This window comes from Euprymna scolopes, chromosome 6, assembly GCF_053919585.1.
Source record: "Euprymna scolopes isolate OS-2025 chromosome 6, ASM5391958v1, whole genome shotgun sequence".
Taxonomy (NCBI): domain Eukaryota; kingdom Metazoa; phylum Mollusca; class Cephalopoda; order Sepiida; family Sepiolidae; genus Euprymna; species Euprymna scolopes.
Window position 1 is genome coordinate 94185541 of NC_136487.1, and position 18206 is coordinate 94203746.

Sequence of the window (18206 nt, forward strand, 5' to 3'; positions counted from 1 at the left end):
TACAGTTTCATCAATTCTAACGAGCAGCCTATAATACTTACATCATTACTTAATTCGATTTTCTGAATCTGTTCATTGTAACTGGATGTCAAAATATTGACATTGTCATCATCCAAGAAATTGTTCAGTTCTTTAGTTACATATAAATCACGTGGATCTTTTAACTGGATTCCAAAATGATTGGCAGCTGTTGTCAGCAGAAAATTCTTCCTTGAATCTCCTGCCATGGTTTCTGAGTTACTTAACAAGTCATGCTGCAACAATAATGATTTTAATATTAAAAGAATATACAAATAAACATCAAAATCATCAATACTATATCAACACTATATACAGAGGTTGGTCAAAAGAATGGGAACATCTTGCATCATAATTTTGAAATGTCATTAAAAAAACATCAAAAATTTATTTATTTTTGTATTTTGTGATTTATTATTAGTGTTGCTTAAGAGGTTTTTCTAAAATTGCTGTTTCTTTTCAAATATCATTAGGGAAAGGTAATTAAAATTCATTATAATGACAGTTTTCCTATGCATGGGCTTGTGCATTTGCATTCAAGGTAAGATATTTCTACTTTTTAATTGGTGGAGATTTGTCATGTGTCAGTGATTAAGAGATAGATTGAGATAGTTCAGTAGCTGTTTAGCAGTGAGACAAGATGAGATAACATCTGTCAGCCTCTCTGTCATCAAGGCCAAATTAGATCAAAGAACCTAATGTAAAAGTTCAGCAATCAACCATGTGATTTAATTACTTGGTCAAGTAAATTTAACAAAGAAAGAAATAAAGTACATTATAGACCTACATTCTCATTATTGTCATTGAGAGTTAATTACAATAAAGATGAAACCCAACTCATTAATCTAATGACATGTGGAAGATGGGAGAAATGAAAACCACTATATGATAATCAAGAGAATATTTGATACTCATTATTGAAAGGAAAATTTTGTGTTGACACTGATTCATGAGGAAAAGAAGAATTTCATAAAAACTGAAATTAGCTGACTGAAGGATATTTTAAAAATTATTTTCTATCTTTTTTTTGTTTTTATAATACAATTACAAATTTTTATCAGTTTTTATCTTTTGATATGCTCTTGAGCTCTTCTTACACTTAAGATGTGAACCTCCACCTTCTCTTAATTCTTCCTCATCTCAATACTTATCTAGAGTGAGAGAAAGAAAGTGCAAAGTGTACAAAGAAATAGTGAATTATTTGTACATGTTTATTGACGCACGAGTGTAAATCACCAAAAAGGCTGTGAGAAATATTTTGCTGTTTATTATTAACACATTTTCGTTGCCAGACTTTTTGCAGGTCATTGTTTATAGTTTTCGTTTACTCTCAATCTTTAAGTAATTTAAATTTACTAGGCTGGATCAAATGTGTAATTGAAATAATTAGAAGTAGATAGAGCAAGTTCAGATAATTTTTGACATTACTAACCAATAGTGTTGACCAAGGAAAGAATTTATCAGATATATATATATGCAGTGTGATGATGCATGAACGTGAAACCTGGCTAGTGAGGGTTGAAAATATGCATTGTATGAAGAGAAATGATACGAAAATGATATGATTGATGTGTAATGCGAGTCTTAAAGTTATGTTTAGTTCTGATGAATTTAGAGGAAAATAAAGTATAGGGAGATGTGTGCAGAAGAGTAAATTTTAATGGTATGGTCAGATTGAAAGAATGGACGAGAGATCTTGGGTTAGTAGCTGACAAACAGTTGAGGTAGCAGGTTCAATTCACAGGAGAAGACCAAGGAAAACATGAGAGGAAGCAATAGAAATGAATCCAAGAGAAAGAAGGATGGAATAGGTTACTTTGAAAGTCAACTTTTTAAAGTGATCCAATGCCTATTAGCATGTAAAGCAAAGGTGATGATGATGATTATTTACTCTGCTCTTTAAATTAACACATGTTAAATACTATTTTGTAAAAGACACAAATTTCTTTCCACTCTGTAAATCACTTATCAAAAATAGAACAGAAAGAAAAGGTATTACCAATGAAAATACTTGAAATATGATTTAGTATCAATGCATTTTGAAATATTGCTCTCATTAAATTTGTTCTTGGTGCTCATGAGTGGGAAGAAATCTGAGTGTGATGGTAAAAACTCCTTCCCCACCTCTAAATATAACTAACCTAAAATATAAAAAATGAACATGATTAAATAATAAAACTGATTGCAAATAGAATTCTTTTTTATGAATATTTGCAAATCGTTCAGACTTGACATCTATAAAATATATGACATCTTATTTCATTTAGAACTTGAAAATTATAACAAATATAAAGTAAGAATAGAACAGAAATTTTAATAAGAGGTTCAGGGTTTAGAGCAAGAATGCATATAGGTCGTTATTAAATACTGAATGTGTGTTGATGAGGGTTAAGGATTATAACTTTACCAAAATTTATTTCAATTAATGTCATTTTACTAAAACCTCCCTTCTACTTAATGGTGAGTTCAACCTTTCACCCCCACACACACTAAAAAATGACAATATAAATGTAAAAAATGACAATAAAAAAAGGTAGCATGGTGCAAAATGACAAAAAAAGTGCAAAACGTTTCTCATTCAATTCTAGGTCTTCATACTAGTAGAATTAATCAAATAGACAGATTTCCTTGAAATGAGTATTTATTAGCAGAGCTATCCAGTGTTGTCCGGAGTCCTTAATTTCTGTGACAGAAAAAATTAAGTTGAAAAGTTTTCTTGATATTTTGATATTCGTTGCTTGGAAAATATTGAATAATCCCAGAAACTACTGCTCTCTGCCCAGAATCTTATATATTGAATCAGAATATGCTAATTCATTGCAAATGACACAATGAAAGGTAGAAAAATAAACAGTAACTAGGCCAAATGAAATATTGATTTGTTAGATGCATTGCTAGTTAAGTCTAACAGAAAATCAAACTAACTTAATTTTATAAGTTAGAAAACACAGAATCATTGGTTTTAAAATAAGTTCAGAAATATAATTATGTTTAATTAATAACCAAGAAGCTATCATTTCATATTTAAAGTCGCCGTAATCTGACTCATTCGGTTTTCATTTTTTAATTACTTTAACACCTACCAATATTCGTCTTTGTCTGCTTTCTTATAGTTTGATTTTTTTTTAATCCAATCATTTGTCAACCTTCACACAGTCTCAAAGAAATGGTAAATTTCATTAGGCTTTTTATTAACACAAGCAAAACAGAGCATATTCAACATAGAAATATCCCTTCCCTAGATGGGACTTGTCTCAAAAAATGTTGAGGTGTTAAACTACCTTGGCAGTAAAGTTGCAAATCAAAATGGTGCAGAGTGAAATAAATGTGCAAATCAGTAAGGCTTGAGGTGGACTGGACAAGGTGAAAGCAATCTGGAAGTCAAATTTTCTTACAAAGATAAAAATTTGACGTTTTTAAAGCCACTGTTCCATCACCTCTTAATGGAAGTAGCATCAGGAATTTTTATCAAAACATTGGAGAAGAAACTTGATGTGTACACAAGAATGCTAAGAGCTGCCTTTAACATCTCCTGGAAGCAACATTCCACAAAGGAGTAAGTCCTGATCAGAGAAAGAGAAGAATCAGATTTGCTGATCACTGCTGGAGGGCTAAAGATGAGATTATCAGTGATGCTCTTTTGTGCCAAATCCAGGATTTATTTATGCACAGAACTTACATTAAACAAAAGAGGACAATCGTCATTGATTACTCTGGTGATAGTCCTACTTCTAATGATTCGCTGAGTTATGTATCACTAAAAAGGAGACACTTATTTTCCTGAAATAAAACATCCTTTCGTTGTGTTTCATCTTTTTTTTTTTTTTTATTTTTACTTGTTAGTGAGAATCGTGTACAGCAGACAACTTGGCTTTGTCTATTTCATCTGCGTTACCACTACTTTTCACTATAGTATTAAGGAAACACTATATACAAGTTAACATCCGGTTTCGTTACAAAGAGTGTTGATCAATGAAACAGTAGAGAAGCAGGCTAGTGTAACACAGGTAAAATTTGTAGGATGAGAACCTTAGACTATATCGCTTATTTTTAACATTAATTTTGAATAAAATTGATTGTCGGTTGTAAATAGTATTTCTTGTCACAAAGTAAAATTGAAACAAATTTTCAAGTATATTTACCTGCATCTTACACTGCAACAAAATTGGATATGAAATTAGTTTATCCAACTCCATCAATACCCCCCCCAAAAAAAAACAAAAAAACAAAACGGTCATTCTACATTAGTGCAAAATTTGCTTTGATTTGTTTGGCAGCATTTCCCAGTACAAGCACTTCAGGTGATTAACAAATCCCTCTCATAACAGAAAGTAATGCCTGAGAGAATAGAACAAAGCCATGCACTCCAATCTGTAAAGAATTGAGAACGTAATTACAACTCACTTTTTAATTACTGGCAGCCATTTTTTATGCAAAAACATGTTTGCTTTATTTAATGTTAATGTTATGCACAAACAGCAAACCTTTTGACACAAAATAAACTTTTAGCATTGTATTGGGGGGGGGGGCTTCTTTGTTATTATAGTGAAACTCGACAGCTGAAAAATTGAGTTTTTATTAAAAACGATAACTATTTAGGTTTTTTGTTGATTTCAACAATAAGCAATGTTATATCCATAATTGTCATGTCACAATTAGTTTAATATTTCTGGAATGCTAGCTTGGGTGCCCGGCGTTGCCCGGGTGTTTGGAGGTGTGTGTTGAGCAAAAAAAAAAAAAAAAAATGGTAGTAGGCAGGCAGGCTCGAACCCATACTGCAAAGGAGGAAAAGAAAAAAACGTGACATTTTTGCTGTTGCGTCCATCGCCAAACCGAAAGTGGCGAAGGTTTAAATTAAAGCTAGTCAATCAAAAAGAGGAGATGGCTTTTGAAAATATTGGCAAAAAAAGCGACCTCTCCTTGTAGAAAAGTGCCCAGTTGAGGGTGAAGTAATTAATGATTTTAGCCAAATTTTTTATATTTATTGACGGAAGGGTCGAGCTTCAAAACAATACTAATCTTATGAAAATCCGTTGCCTCTGTTGAAAGTTTTAGGCACACATACAAACATACATACATTTAAACAGACAGGTGAGATTTATATTATACTCTAGCCTGGGTGTCCGGCATTGCCCGGGTGTTTGGAGGTGTGTGTTGAGCAAAAAAAAAAATTGATAGTAGGCAGGCAGGTTCGAACCTGTGCTGCAAAGGGGGAAAAGAAAGTGAAAGAAAATCTGACGTCTTAGCCGATGTTTCCATGACACGAACAGAAATCAAAAGCATTGAAATTAACCGAAGTCAATTCAACGGTGACAATGACTTGCTAAAATGTCAGTGAAAAAATCGACTCCTCCTTGTACGAAATGGCCAATGAAGGAATCAATTTGGTCAATTTTTCGATATTTGTCATCAGAGACATCGAGCTTCGAAATGATACCAATCTTGTCAGGATCCGTTGCATCTGTTGAAAGTTTTTGTGAGACATTTAAACAGACAGGTGAGATTTATATAATAGACTGGCCTGGGTGCCCGGCATTGCCCGGGTATTTGGAGATATGTGTTGAGCAGAAAAAAAAAAAGTGATAGTAGGCAGGCAGGCTCAAACCCATTACATGAAGGCAGAAAAGAAAGTGAAAGAAAACCTGACGTCTTACCACTACTCCATGATGTGACCGGAAGTTTGGAACGTTGAAATTAGTAAAGTCATTCCAACCAATATGATGACTTGCAAAAATGGTGACGCAAAAAAAAACCCCCAAAAAAAAACCCCAAAAAAATCCCCCAAAAAAACCCCGACCCTCCTTGTAGAAAACTGCCTAGTTGAGAGTGAAGGAAATAATGTTTTTAGCCAATTTTTCGATATTTCTAATCCGAAGGGTTAAGCTTCAAAACGATACCATTCTCGTGAAAATCCGTCGCCTCTGTCAAAAGTTTTAGGCAGACATACAAACATAATACATACATGCATTTAAACAGACAGGTGAGATTTATATAAATAGAAGATTACATAAAACACATATTTCCATGATTCAAAGAAAAATGATTTTGCCATGTTTGTTTTGTCATGTGCGACATAAATACAAGGGAAATAACTCATATTTTGAAGTGGCCTTTGGGCAGTTTTCAGAAATGAATGACCTCCTCCTGCCAATATGCACACTCTTCAGTTATTATGTAAGCTAAAATGGCTAATTTCTTCAAAAACTATTTTCTTTAATAATTAATTTTCTACTTTATCGTTTTTCGTAATCTTTGAATATTTTCATTACTGTGACACGACAATTCAGTAAATACTAGTGGTGGGACGATTAATCAGAATCGGAATCGTTAATCGTAAGAATCGTGTATTTTGGGAGGTATCGGAATCGGAATCGCATCGTTAAAAAATACCTTTATTTTCTGATTCCTTCATTACAATTCTTTTAGTCTGATGTTGAAAAAAATAAAAAAATTCCTGATATTTCTAACCGCAAGAGAGAAATGTAGCATGTTATAAAAAGAAACCAAAGAAATTCATTATTAACAGGGTAATGCTTAGTGCTCCTCCCTTACAAGGTTCATTCATTCAGATCTATTGTAATCAAAACTACAAAACAGTTAACTTGAAAAGAAGTATGTAGGGCTCTACATTGCGAGTAAAAATAAAAAAACGCTTATCTTTTTGGCGATTGTTTTTTTTTACTGACAAATCTTTTTGAAATGGTTTTTCAACTTATATTTTCTTAAAATAAAACGAGCAAAGTCAAATTATTTAAACAGTAAAAGGTTTAATAGAACAATATACTTTTTTTCTTTTTTTAAAAGAAGGCTTTTGAAAGAAATATCTCTAAAATGAAATTGATCACGTATTATTTCGCAAAGTTTTGACAGTAGTCGGCTTCTTTTGAAGTTTCAAAAAAATCGACCCCATACCTATCTCTTCCAAACCTAAAGTTATTAAATAACCCCTTCGTTAATTTAAGGGTAATTAATTCAATTCAGTCAAGTTTTTTTTTTTTTTCTAATTTCATTGAAATAAAATCCATTATTTTTTTTCTCCAGAAAGATAAAACCCTAAATTTGATTATATTAAAAGCAGAATAATATAATCTTTTTTCTAGAATTTTAAATTGAAAATTAAAAGTGTTTTGCGCAGTTCTTTGCCGAACGAAAAAGAAATTAATATATATATTTTTAAAAGGTTTTGTAATCAATTAATTTTTATGTCTAAATAATATTTACGATTAATTAAATAATTTTTTTTTTTTCATTACATTTTCACCCCAAACAAGGCACATTGCCACTGAGGTGTAGGGGGTTACTATCAGGGTCAGCAACTACGGGGGCACTATGTAGGGATTTGGGCAGCAAGATGTCGGTTCACGTTGCATTTGAACTTCTGCATGTCAGTACAGTTAGGGAAGCATGATCCTGGAATGGAATTCCAGAGTCTAGCGGTTCTGGGGAAGAAACTACTGGAGTAGAAGGATCTTTTGCATCTAGGGATCTTTACTGTGTGGGGGTGGGATTTAGCTGCCTGTCGGGTTTGTCGAGGGTGTCTGCGACATGGGGGCACAAGTGTCTGCAGTTCGTCAGAGCACTCACCATTAAAATACTTGTAGAACAAGCAGAGGGATGCAACATTTCGTCGATGGGACAGAGGCTGAAGCTTAGATGCCAGTTAAGGGCCTATCAGATTGGCGACTCTTTTTTGAACCTTGTCTAGGAGCGAGAGACTAGTAGTAGACGCACCAGCCCAGATGTGACAACAATACTCCATACATGGGCGAATGGTGGCCTTATAGAGATACAGGATACTTTCAGGTGTCAGTAGTTTTCTAGCACGGTAGAGAGAGCCTACCTTTTTAGCAGCGGCCCTGGCAATGTTTTCAATATAATTGTTCCAGCTCATGTTTCCTGTGAACGTTAGGCCAAGCAGTTTGAAAGTTTGAATTTACTCTCAGATTGGGAGTCACTGGCCATTGCTATTGGTGGCAGAGAAGGTTTCTTGTAGTTATTGAAGGAAACCAGTTTGGTTTTGGCAGCATTGAATGTGACCATCCATTTATGTCCCCATTCCACTACAGATTGGAGGTTATCCCTAGTGTTTTTCCCATTGTTTTAGATATGTGTTCATTTGTTTTCCTGTCATGCCTTTTATAGAGTGTAGTGTCATCAGCATATATACCCATCTCAGAGCCAGTTTTGTCGGGGAGGTCATTAATAAATATCAGGAAAAATAGAGGTCCAACAATAGACCCCTGAGGCACTCCCGCATTTATATCACACTGTTTGGATGTTCGACCGTCGTGGACAACCTGGATTTTTCTCTTATCTAAGAAGGATTCAATTATGCTAAGTATTCTACCAGTGATACCGTATGATTTAATTTTCCTGAGGAGACCCTTGTGCCATACCCTGTCGAAAGCCTTAGATATATCTAGAGCTACCGCTCTGCCCTCCCCCGCTTTATTCAGTGAATGGTATATACGTTCAGAGATTACAGTGAGAATGTCTGCTGTGGAACGGGCTTGTCTAAATCCATATTGTTGGTCAGTCAGATGTTTAGCGTCTGTAAGGTGCCGGACTAGAGCATGGTTAATTATGGTCTCAAATATTTTGGCGAAAAGTGGGAGGAGGCTAATGGGGTGATAATTTGATGGGTCAGTTCTTTCGCCAGAATTCTTGAATATTGGTACCACAGAAGCGGTTTTCCAACAGCCCGGAAAGCAAGATTCATTAAGGCATTTGTTGAAGAGTTTGGAGAGGACTGGAGCTACTTCGGCTGAGCACTTTTTTAATAGCACAGCTGGGATGAGATCAGGTCCGCATGCTTTGGAAGTGTCAAGATTTATTATGATAGCATGTACCTGAGCAGGGGTGATTTTTAGATTGTTTAGCGTGGCGTCTGTCTGCAAAGGAAAGTCAGGCAGGGGGTGGTTGGTAGGGTCCAGTGTGGAGTTCGAGGCAAACCGGCTGGCAAGCATATTAGCTTTGTCAGTTGCTGAGCCAGCAACCTCGTGATTTCATTTTAAAAAGTATTTATAAATAGAATTTTACTTAAGACTTATAGTTTAGCAATATTGAACCGCATCAACCATGTGTGAATTGAACACAGTCAACCAAAAAAAAAAAAAATCAAAAGAAAATGCATATTTGCATTTCATTATGTGAACTTTTATACATTGGTTTCAAAAATTAAATTTTTTTTGTTAACTACCGGTTGGTACAATTTACCGCCCCATCCCTTTATATTTTTTTCTTTTTGTCTGTTTTAGCGGATTATTTTCAATTAATTATCCAAATAAGTGACTAGCTTTAAAACAAAATTTAATAGTAAATTATTTGTTTACAGATAAACTGAATTTTCTAATATGGTCCAAAGTCCAAAAAAAGTCTTGCATGGAAACTTTTTGAAGTTGATGAAGATGATGAGTTGAAAGCCATTTGCAAAGTCTGTCAAATTAAAATATCGCGAGGAATAAAACCATCTAACATGACCACAACCAACATGTTAAAACATTTAACTATGAAGCATCCAAATAAATTGGAGGAGCAAAATAAAAAAGAAAAGGAAGAAAAAATTACGAACTAGTCACTCAGAGCAGTTTTATTAGTGAGGGTCGAAATTGCAGTGTCTTTTTTTTTTTTTTTGCCTACGTCACCATCTAGGTGTCACCAATTTTTTTTAACCCTCCTTAACTTCAAAGAGTAAATACAATATATACAACTAAAAAATAATTTTTAAAAATGCTGATTCTATTCATGAAAAATTCTTCGAACTAGAAATTAAAACTTAGGTAAAGATAGCTGACTGACAGCAACAGGAGCACTGGTTAACTACTGAACCACGTGGAAAGGTGTGGGGCGGAGAGGAAAAAAGGTAATAAATTATGATAACCGTCTTTGAAAGGCACTAAACTCCTAAAATTTACTTCTTTAAAATTTAAGGTGGTACTCCCCGGCGATTTTAAAGCACTCTCTCTCTCTCTGCAAAAAAAAAAAAAAAAAAAAAGATTTAATTTTTAAGTTTGGGAAAGATATATTTATTATAACCGAATTCCTGTATGAAGACTGGATCTACTTTATTGGACGTTAATTTGTGAGATAAGTAATTTTTCCATGTTTGATATGTTTTTAAAGTTTCAATTATCAATTAAATTTTTTTAATTGCGTTTATTTTTCAATTTATTTAAAAAAAAACAGGGTTTTAAATGTATTTTTCAAGGTAACAAGCTTCGAAAGAAGTCTAATAAAAAAAAATCACTTAATTTTTAATTTCGACAACCCTGAGAATTTAATTATTAAAAAAATATTGAAATGTGACATTTTTTTATTTAACATTTCTATTAGTTCAATTAATTTTCTTTCAATAATTCATTTCACTCAACAAACTTCACCATTTTTTTTTTGTTTTGTTTTTTTTTATCTTTTTCTGTAATTTTGGTAATTATGTTTGCTCAATTTTATCTAGTATTTCATTTGTTTTTTATAGTGGTATCATTTTTATATGTGTTCCTTTGATATACCCTATTTCAAAATTAGTTTGGCTAAACTTCTTCACGTTAGAGACAACGTGTAAAAGCAATGAAAAAGTAAGAAAAAATAATAGGTGTTAACTACTTGTGAATTATGGAGGTCTGAAGAACTGCCGTCACAAATACAACTATCAATAGCCAAACAAAAAATCGTTTTTGAAATTCCTTTAATTGTAACTTTTCGCTATACTTACCTTTTTGGTATAAAACACAAAAACTTTCGATTAAGGGTATTTCTCATATATGGTCGTTAACTTTGGAAAAGTTATTTTGTATCTACGGCGCCATGTCACGTGGTATATTGTTTTTTTTTTCATTACGCACGTTCATTTATAAATTATTAAATTAAATATTTATCTTTTTTATATTTAATTAGTATATATTTTCTTTCTCTTCCGCTATATATTTTTTTATTTAATTCATTAAATCTGTTAATTATGAGGACCAAAATATTGAATCGTGTGTATTTATTCTCTAATTTTCTTGTTTTTGTTCTGTTATATAAATTCTATTTTATTTGTTTTTCTTTGAAGGATAAATTCTATTTTCTTTGAGTTTTTTTTCTGTATTCCTATTAAGTAAAATAAATTTTTTCTAAAATAAATTTTGCTAATTTTTCCGTTTAGTTTACTGTATAATAATTTTATTTAAACCAAAACACGACGGTGTAGACATAAAATATCTCTTCCAAAGTAAGGGAACATATTTGGGAACTACCGACCATAAGTATAAAACTACCTGGTATATTTCAAAACAATAATTCCCTAGGAATCGGAATCGGAATTGTACTTGGTATCGGAATCGTTAATCAATATTTTCCTGGAATCGGAATCGGTATCGGAATCGTATAAAAATTAGGAATCGTCCCAACACTAGTAAATACCATTGGTTTCACTTGAAATTCATTATTTCAATTTTCGAATTTCGCTACAATAAGAAAGAAGAATCTTTTTTTTTTTTTAGACAAAATTCAAGTTTTAACGAATTTAAAAGTAAAAATGAAGAGGTTAAAACTAAAATATACTAGTTGAGAATTTAATACAATTATCAAAAAAATTATTTTAAAATTTCAATTAATAGATTAAAAAGAAAGTCAGACTTAAACAAGAATCGACCCCCCCCCTCAAAAAAAAAATTTTAACCCATATTCTGCAGTTAATATTTTTTTACGACCTAACCTTCCAATGTTAAGAAGAGCGTTTGGAATAAACACCCCCAATCTCGAAAACTATATTTCATACTAAAACAGATTATAAAAATTAAAGGGGTGGGGGAGTGATTCTTGTTCAGGTCTGCTAAAAAAAAAAATATAATTGGTGCGTGTTCTACGAAGACTACCAACATGATGGTGATGGTGTAATGGTTCAACACTCAGCAATGAGACTATCGAAGTTTGCGAGTTAACCACTCCCATGTTTGTAAACAAAAACACTGGCAGCTGTTACAACAAAACTAACTAGAGGCAACAAGGTAAGTAGTTTGCGTTTTCCAGAATTTTATTTTTTAATCCTAGTAGCCATCAAGTGGCGCCAGGAGGCAGAGTGGGATTTTTTTTTTTGTCTTTATTAAGTAGAATGCCTACACTTTTTGACCATGCATCATCATCATCATCATCATTACTCCCCCCACCGCAGTCACCTCTCCTTGCCAGGAGCAGACGGAGGGGAGGAGGAAAGGCCATTGGTTGTTTTCCTCAGTTTTCAAGTTTTGTTGGTATGTGACGGACGTGCTAACTGTAGTTTCGTCATGAAAAAAACTTTTGATATTAAATATTATGTTCTGGATTTTTCTCTTTTAGTGAAAAATGTTTATAATTTCGTTCTCAGTTAATTAAAAAGCAACAAGGTTTTACCAACTGAGAAATTATTAGTCTCAAAGGACGAACTGAGGAACCATTCGAGATATTTTTCTGTAAGAAACAGAATTATAATTTGTTGACCAGTGAGACAAAACAGGCACTTTATCAGCACACGTGTTCTTAAAGAAGGAGACCATCATGGAAGACATTTCTACCAAAATTCCCTCCCCATCAGGACATTTTTATTTTTAAAAGAAAAAAGATTAGAACCAGAAGGTTCTAGAAGATTGTGAGAATGCCTTTCAAGAAAAAAACTGAAAGAAAAAAGGAAAAAAACATTTTTAAGACTCCTTTTCACATGCTTTTCTTCCAGGTTTTGCAAATCAAATAAGACTGTTTTTGTGTGATCACTTTAAAAAGGGACACTGTATATTTTCCCGTTTTATTTGTCACTATCGTTTGGATGAAAAATTTAACTTTGTTGTTCCATTCAATAGAGTTAATTCCAGAATTAATCTCTCAATTAGAGACCCTTTTTTGCATGTTCTATTTTTTATTTTTATAATTGGTACCTGAGGTTAATTGTTAATCCCTGCTTTGGGAAATAAAAGCAATTCAGCATTTATTTCTTTCAATAAAACTTGACTAAATTAGTATACTTTTCGGGTGTCGTTTTCATTTACTTCTTTTTTATATTTTGCCTCCTTTTGTTTATTGTCGCTTTGCCTCTATTCACGAGATTTTGCTTAAATTCTCGAGCATTTTGTTTTATTCTTTTTCACCCATTTTTTTTAAATATTTGTTACCCCTCCCCCCAAAAAAACGTATTTTGGTAATGACAACTACAAAATACGTCACACTTTGGCTAGTTAGCAATGGTTACGAATTTTATTTCCTATTTCCATGACCCATTTTCGTGTAGGGTCTGGTACTTCCTATTTGCTTGTCTCCCCACGAGGGCAAAGTTAAACACAAGGTCGACTTTGTCAAAAATTTAATTCCAACCATAGTAGGGCTGGATGATCCAAGATGGGGCCAGTTTAAAGGTTGTGAAATGATCATTATTTCGCAACCCCCACTTGGGTGTCAGTTAACTGCTAGTTGAAAAAATACAACGCACCGACTCTCTGGTGAGATGTTGGACTAGTTCCGAAAGAAACCAACGATCCCCGCATTCTGCAGAGGCGCCCGTCCGCAGCATACCTCCCACCACACCTAGACTTGAAAGGTGCATATACGTCGACAAGCAACGGGTAACAGAGAAAATGTTCACCAAGGTACTGCTAGCAACCTAGCTCGTCATGTAACACTTTAAATGCAGTATAAGAAAACTACTGGCAGACAGGGAACACCGCAGAACACGGACAACGTCAGCACCCCCTCAGAACTCTCAATTGAAGTGGTGTGCACCAAAAGACAACCGAACCAAAAAAACAACAACCCCCTGGCCCAAGGCATGTTCAATATATAACCAAGGGCCAGGTACTCACCACTCCTCCCAAACGTAAATTGGTAGAGTCAAAAACGCCTCAGAGTAGAACCGACCTTCTCGGACTTCCACCTCCTTCCAGACATTGGAGCCTCCCTTATTTTTTTCCCCAACTTTTAATGTATGCAAAATCCAGCTTCCCAAAAAGAACATGGATTGGAACAACAACTAAAATTGCCTCAATCTAGAAGAATTTATTTACTGGTCGAGGACAGAATATACTAAATGTAGCGTCAGAGCAGATAATGCACTTTATGCCTAGCCAAAAGACCAATGATAACCCCCGGGGGATTTGTATTACTGTACACATAGATTCGAAAAAGTTGTCAAAAAACAAATATATAACAAATAAATGTTATCAAAGGCAAGATAAGTTACTTTTCTACCAAACTTGATATACTTTTCGTGTTTTTATTCAATGTAACATGTTTATTCAGCTTGAAAACCATACAGTGTTTACCAATGTATTAGAACATTCAAGATGGCGTCTGATTCTCTCTTTAACACGGTAACTTTGGGGAAAGATGTTATAAATAAAAAACCGGATAAAATACTGTTAAAAACTCGCTCAGTATATGTTACTGTGACATAGGTTAACATATATTCGGCGAGTTTTTAATAGTATTTTGTATAGTTTTTTATTTATAACACCTTTTTCCAAACTTACGGTGTTAAAGAGGGTGTGAGACGCCATCTTGAATTTTCGAATACATCGGTAAACACTGTATCTTTTTCGAGCTGAATAAATATGTTACATTGAATAAAAACACAAAATATATATCCAGTTTGGCAGAAAAGTAACTTATCTTGCCTTTGATAACATTTATTTGTTATATATTTGTTTTTTGACAACTTTTTCGAATCTATGTGTACAGTAATAAAACCCAAATTAAAAAAAGAGAAATAATTTGAGACTTTAATAGCATTTAATCTGTCAAACTTGCTAAAAAAAAAAAAAAAATCATATCATTTATTCGCATGCTAACATTTAGAATTTCATTTAATTTGTTTTGTTTTTGTAAAGCAAAGGGAAAACTAATTTTATATTATGTTCTTTGAAATAAATTTAATGAAATATTACATTACACCAAAATCATCCAATTCGTAGATTAAATGAAATGATAAAAAAATAACAGTTTTTAGAATATTTTGTTTTTATCAAACTGATTGGTTTCCTTAGGAACGCAATAAAGCACACGGTACGGATAATGCCAATTCACTTGTTGATTAATCATCTCGATATTTTCAAAATACGATTTTATTTTTCTTTACAAAAAAAAAAAAAATCACCTGAAATGTAATCGATAATTTTTTTTAATGAAAAAGATTATCTCTAATTACCTTTTTACTTAGGTTTTTGAAGTAAAAAAAAGTTTCATTGTGATGTAAAACTTCCGAAGTGGTCACTATTTAACCGTCCGGTGTAAAAAAAAAATAGTTCTCTCCGTTCTTTGATTCTTAGCAACAATGTTTCCACTTTCTAAGTTTCGGGATTTCTTTCGAGTAAATAGTTTCAATATTTTTAAATACAATATTAAAGAATATTTTGAACTTAAACCAATCAAATTTTTACAGTTTATAGTAGAATTTTAATAAAAATATATTAACAGTAACAGGATTTTATAACTCGGTTTCATTGTCATGCGACACCGGTATGCAAACTAATTGTCGACATTTGATTGGTTAACTGTTGCCAAAGTGAAATAAGTAAATTATAATTATTATAAGGAGAAAGAAAAACAAACGTAAACGCTGTGTTATTTGAGAAATTTTAAATAGGGAATTTTATGAATTCCCTATTTAAAACTGACATAACAAAATCTTTCTCATTTTGCAGATTAATATTTTCGTAATCTCAACATAAATTTATTTATTTTTTTGTGTGTGTGACCAACACAATTTAAAGACAAGAAAGAAGAAATCAGGGTATTTTTTACGACCTGACCTGCCCCTGCCCCACTGCCCCAGCGTAATATAAACAACCCCATGGTAAGAACGTCTTTTGGAATAAACATCCCCCACCTCCCCATGTTAAGAACGGCTTTCGAGGTTGGGGTGGTGGTGTTTATTCCGAAAGCCGTTCTTAACATGGGGAAGTTGGGGTATTTTAATTTATAATACGCTGAAGAAGCACGTTGTTGCAGGGCCGGTCGTCCGGGGACAATCGACCCAACAACTAACAAGGTCGGCAGTGTCTACCGTAGACACAGGCAAACGCCACGGTAAACAACAAAAGAATGTCAGACACGGGTTGTTTGGTTAAAGGCCAAAAGTTCACCTTTTATTTTTTTAAAGGAAGCAAAGAAAAAAAAAATCGTTGGATCTGGATGCTGGTGGCCTGGAAGGTCGGGAAACGGGTACTCTAAACGTAGCGTTGTTCAGGGTTGCTAGCTGGAGTGGTCTGGTCCAGAACGGGTGGTGGACACTGAGAACGAAGGGATCAGTGTTTAGGCACGGACGACACTGAGAACGGAAGGATCAGTGTTTAGGAATGGACAACACTGAAAACGGAGGGGTCAGTGTTTAGGCACGGATGACACTGAGAGCGGAGGTATCAGTGTTTAGGAACAGACAACACTGAGAATGGAGGGATCAGTGTTAAGGAACGGATGACACTGAGAATGGAGGTATCAGTATTTAGGAATCGACGACCGGTAGGGAGCCAGATGCGAGCAAGGGCTGGAAGGCTGCAGGAGTGATCTGGAGGCGCTGGAGAGCGAGCTGAGAGGCAAGGCACCAAGGGCTGGAAAGCTGCAGGAGTGAGCTGGAGGTGCTGGACTGCTGGACTGCTGGAGCGAGCCGGGAGCACTGGAGACTGGAAGTGAAGTTCACTGCTGGTGTGTCTCAGGAAGCAAGCAGTAGTGGATCGCATTTGTGAAAAAACTTATTAGCCCTGATAAGGGCTGTTTGAACTGCTGCTCAGAATGGCTGCTCCTGCTGCTGGTTGGTTCGGACAACGTGACTTGTTGCATCAGTCGTTGTTCCCTGGACGAGTTGGTATTTATTTGCTCCCCCACCGAGCAAATTAGGCACATGGCCGATTTTTAATGTGAGGAGTGAAGAGAAAATGGGGACCAACTCCCCAGGGAGTAGGGGAGTTGGATGGTGACGGTATGAAGGGTTGCCCCTACATTGACCAAGGTCTTATATGTGGGGTTTCCCCCACATATGGTCTTTGCTTGAACCTTGGTGTCCAGCCCCGCAGGGAGGCCAGGCGGTATTTATTTGCTTCCCCACTGAGCAAATTAGGCACAAGGCCGTTTTTTAATGTGGAGAGAGAAGGGGAGGAGAAGGGAAAAGGGGACCAGCTCCCAAGAGGTGGGAAATGGGAGCTGGATAGTGATTTGCCAGCTGGCCCAAGTAGGGTTGCCCCTACATGCAGCATCTGCCGGAACAGATGGTATTTATTTCCTCCCCCACCGAGCAAATTAGGCACAAGGCCAATTTTTAATGTGAGGAGTGAAGGGAGGGGGAAGGGAAAAAGGGGACCAGCTCCCGAGAGGTGGGAAATGGGAGCTGGTTAAAGGTCAGGTATGTGGGGTTGCCCCCACATCTGGTCTTTGCTTGCAGTATCTGCCGGAACAGATGGTGTTTATTTGCTCCCCCACTGAGCAAATTAGGCACAAGGCCGTTTTTAATGTGAGGTAAAAACCAGCTCCCCTAAAAGGGGTCACTCTGGTTACCAAAAATAATAATTGTCCCAGTATAGAGGGTTTCCCCTCCATTGACTGGTACAAATTATCTTAAGTGCAGTATCTGCCGGAACAGATACTACACTGTGATCGTCTTTGCTTGGCCCGAAGACCACAAAGATGCCCCCCGCGTGGGGGGGGGGGGCGTTGCCCTTTATTTATCATAGAATTGTGTATACATTTCTTAAGGCATACAACAAGTGCCAGGCAGGTGATATATAACGAAAAATGCTACAACTTTATAATTAGGCATGAAGTCCGAAAGGAAAGGGCGTGAAGGGGTGTCGGGGGTCGTCCACTGGTCTATTCCCTAAAACTAGTTGCAATCACCACTCTATGAACCTAAGCTATTTGAAATCTACCCAGATGGGATGAAAATGACATATTTACAATATTTACAATGCTAATATATATATGTTAACGTATATATATGTTAGGGATTTTTTTTTTTGTGCAAAAATTGGGTAATGTGTATGATATATGAAGTTGTGATGTTTATGATATATGAGGATGATGGGGGGGGGTAGGAGAATGAAAGCCTTAAAACATCCAAAAATAAAGAAAAATAACAATAATACAAAATAAAGAAAACAAATAAAATGCTAATGATGATGTGCTAGCAGGAACCTTCTCTTCCTAATCTAATTCCAAAATGCTTCCTGTTTTCCAGTTCACGACCGAAAACAAAGGAG

General features: G+C 34.8%; 1 protein-coding gene across 1 annotated transcript in view; it reads right to left on the bottom strand.

Moving 5' to 3' along the window:
• LOC145277804 (cytoplasmic dynein 2 heavy chain 1-like) overlaps positions 1 to 15295 on the bottom strand; it is a 253964-nt gene extending 238669 nt beyond the window's left edge. Inside the window, exons 1-2 of the mRNA XM_080129659.1 lie at positions 15164 to 15295; positions 42 to 254 (exon numbers count right to left, since the gene is read on the bottom strand). Of these exons, the coding sequence (XP_079985785.1) occupies positions 42 to 227 (186 nt within the window). The 5' untranslated portion in view covers positions 228 to 254; positions 15164 to 15295. The remainder of the gene's footprint in view (positions 1 to 41; positions 255 to 15163) is intronic.
• Positions 15296 to 18206: the final 2911 nt, after the last annotated feature.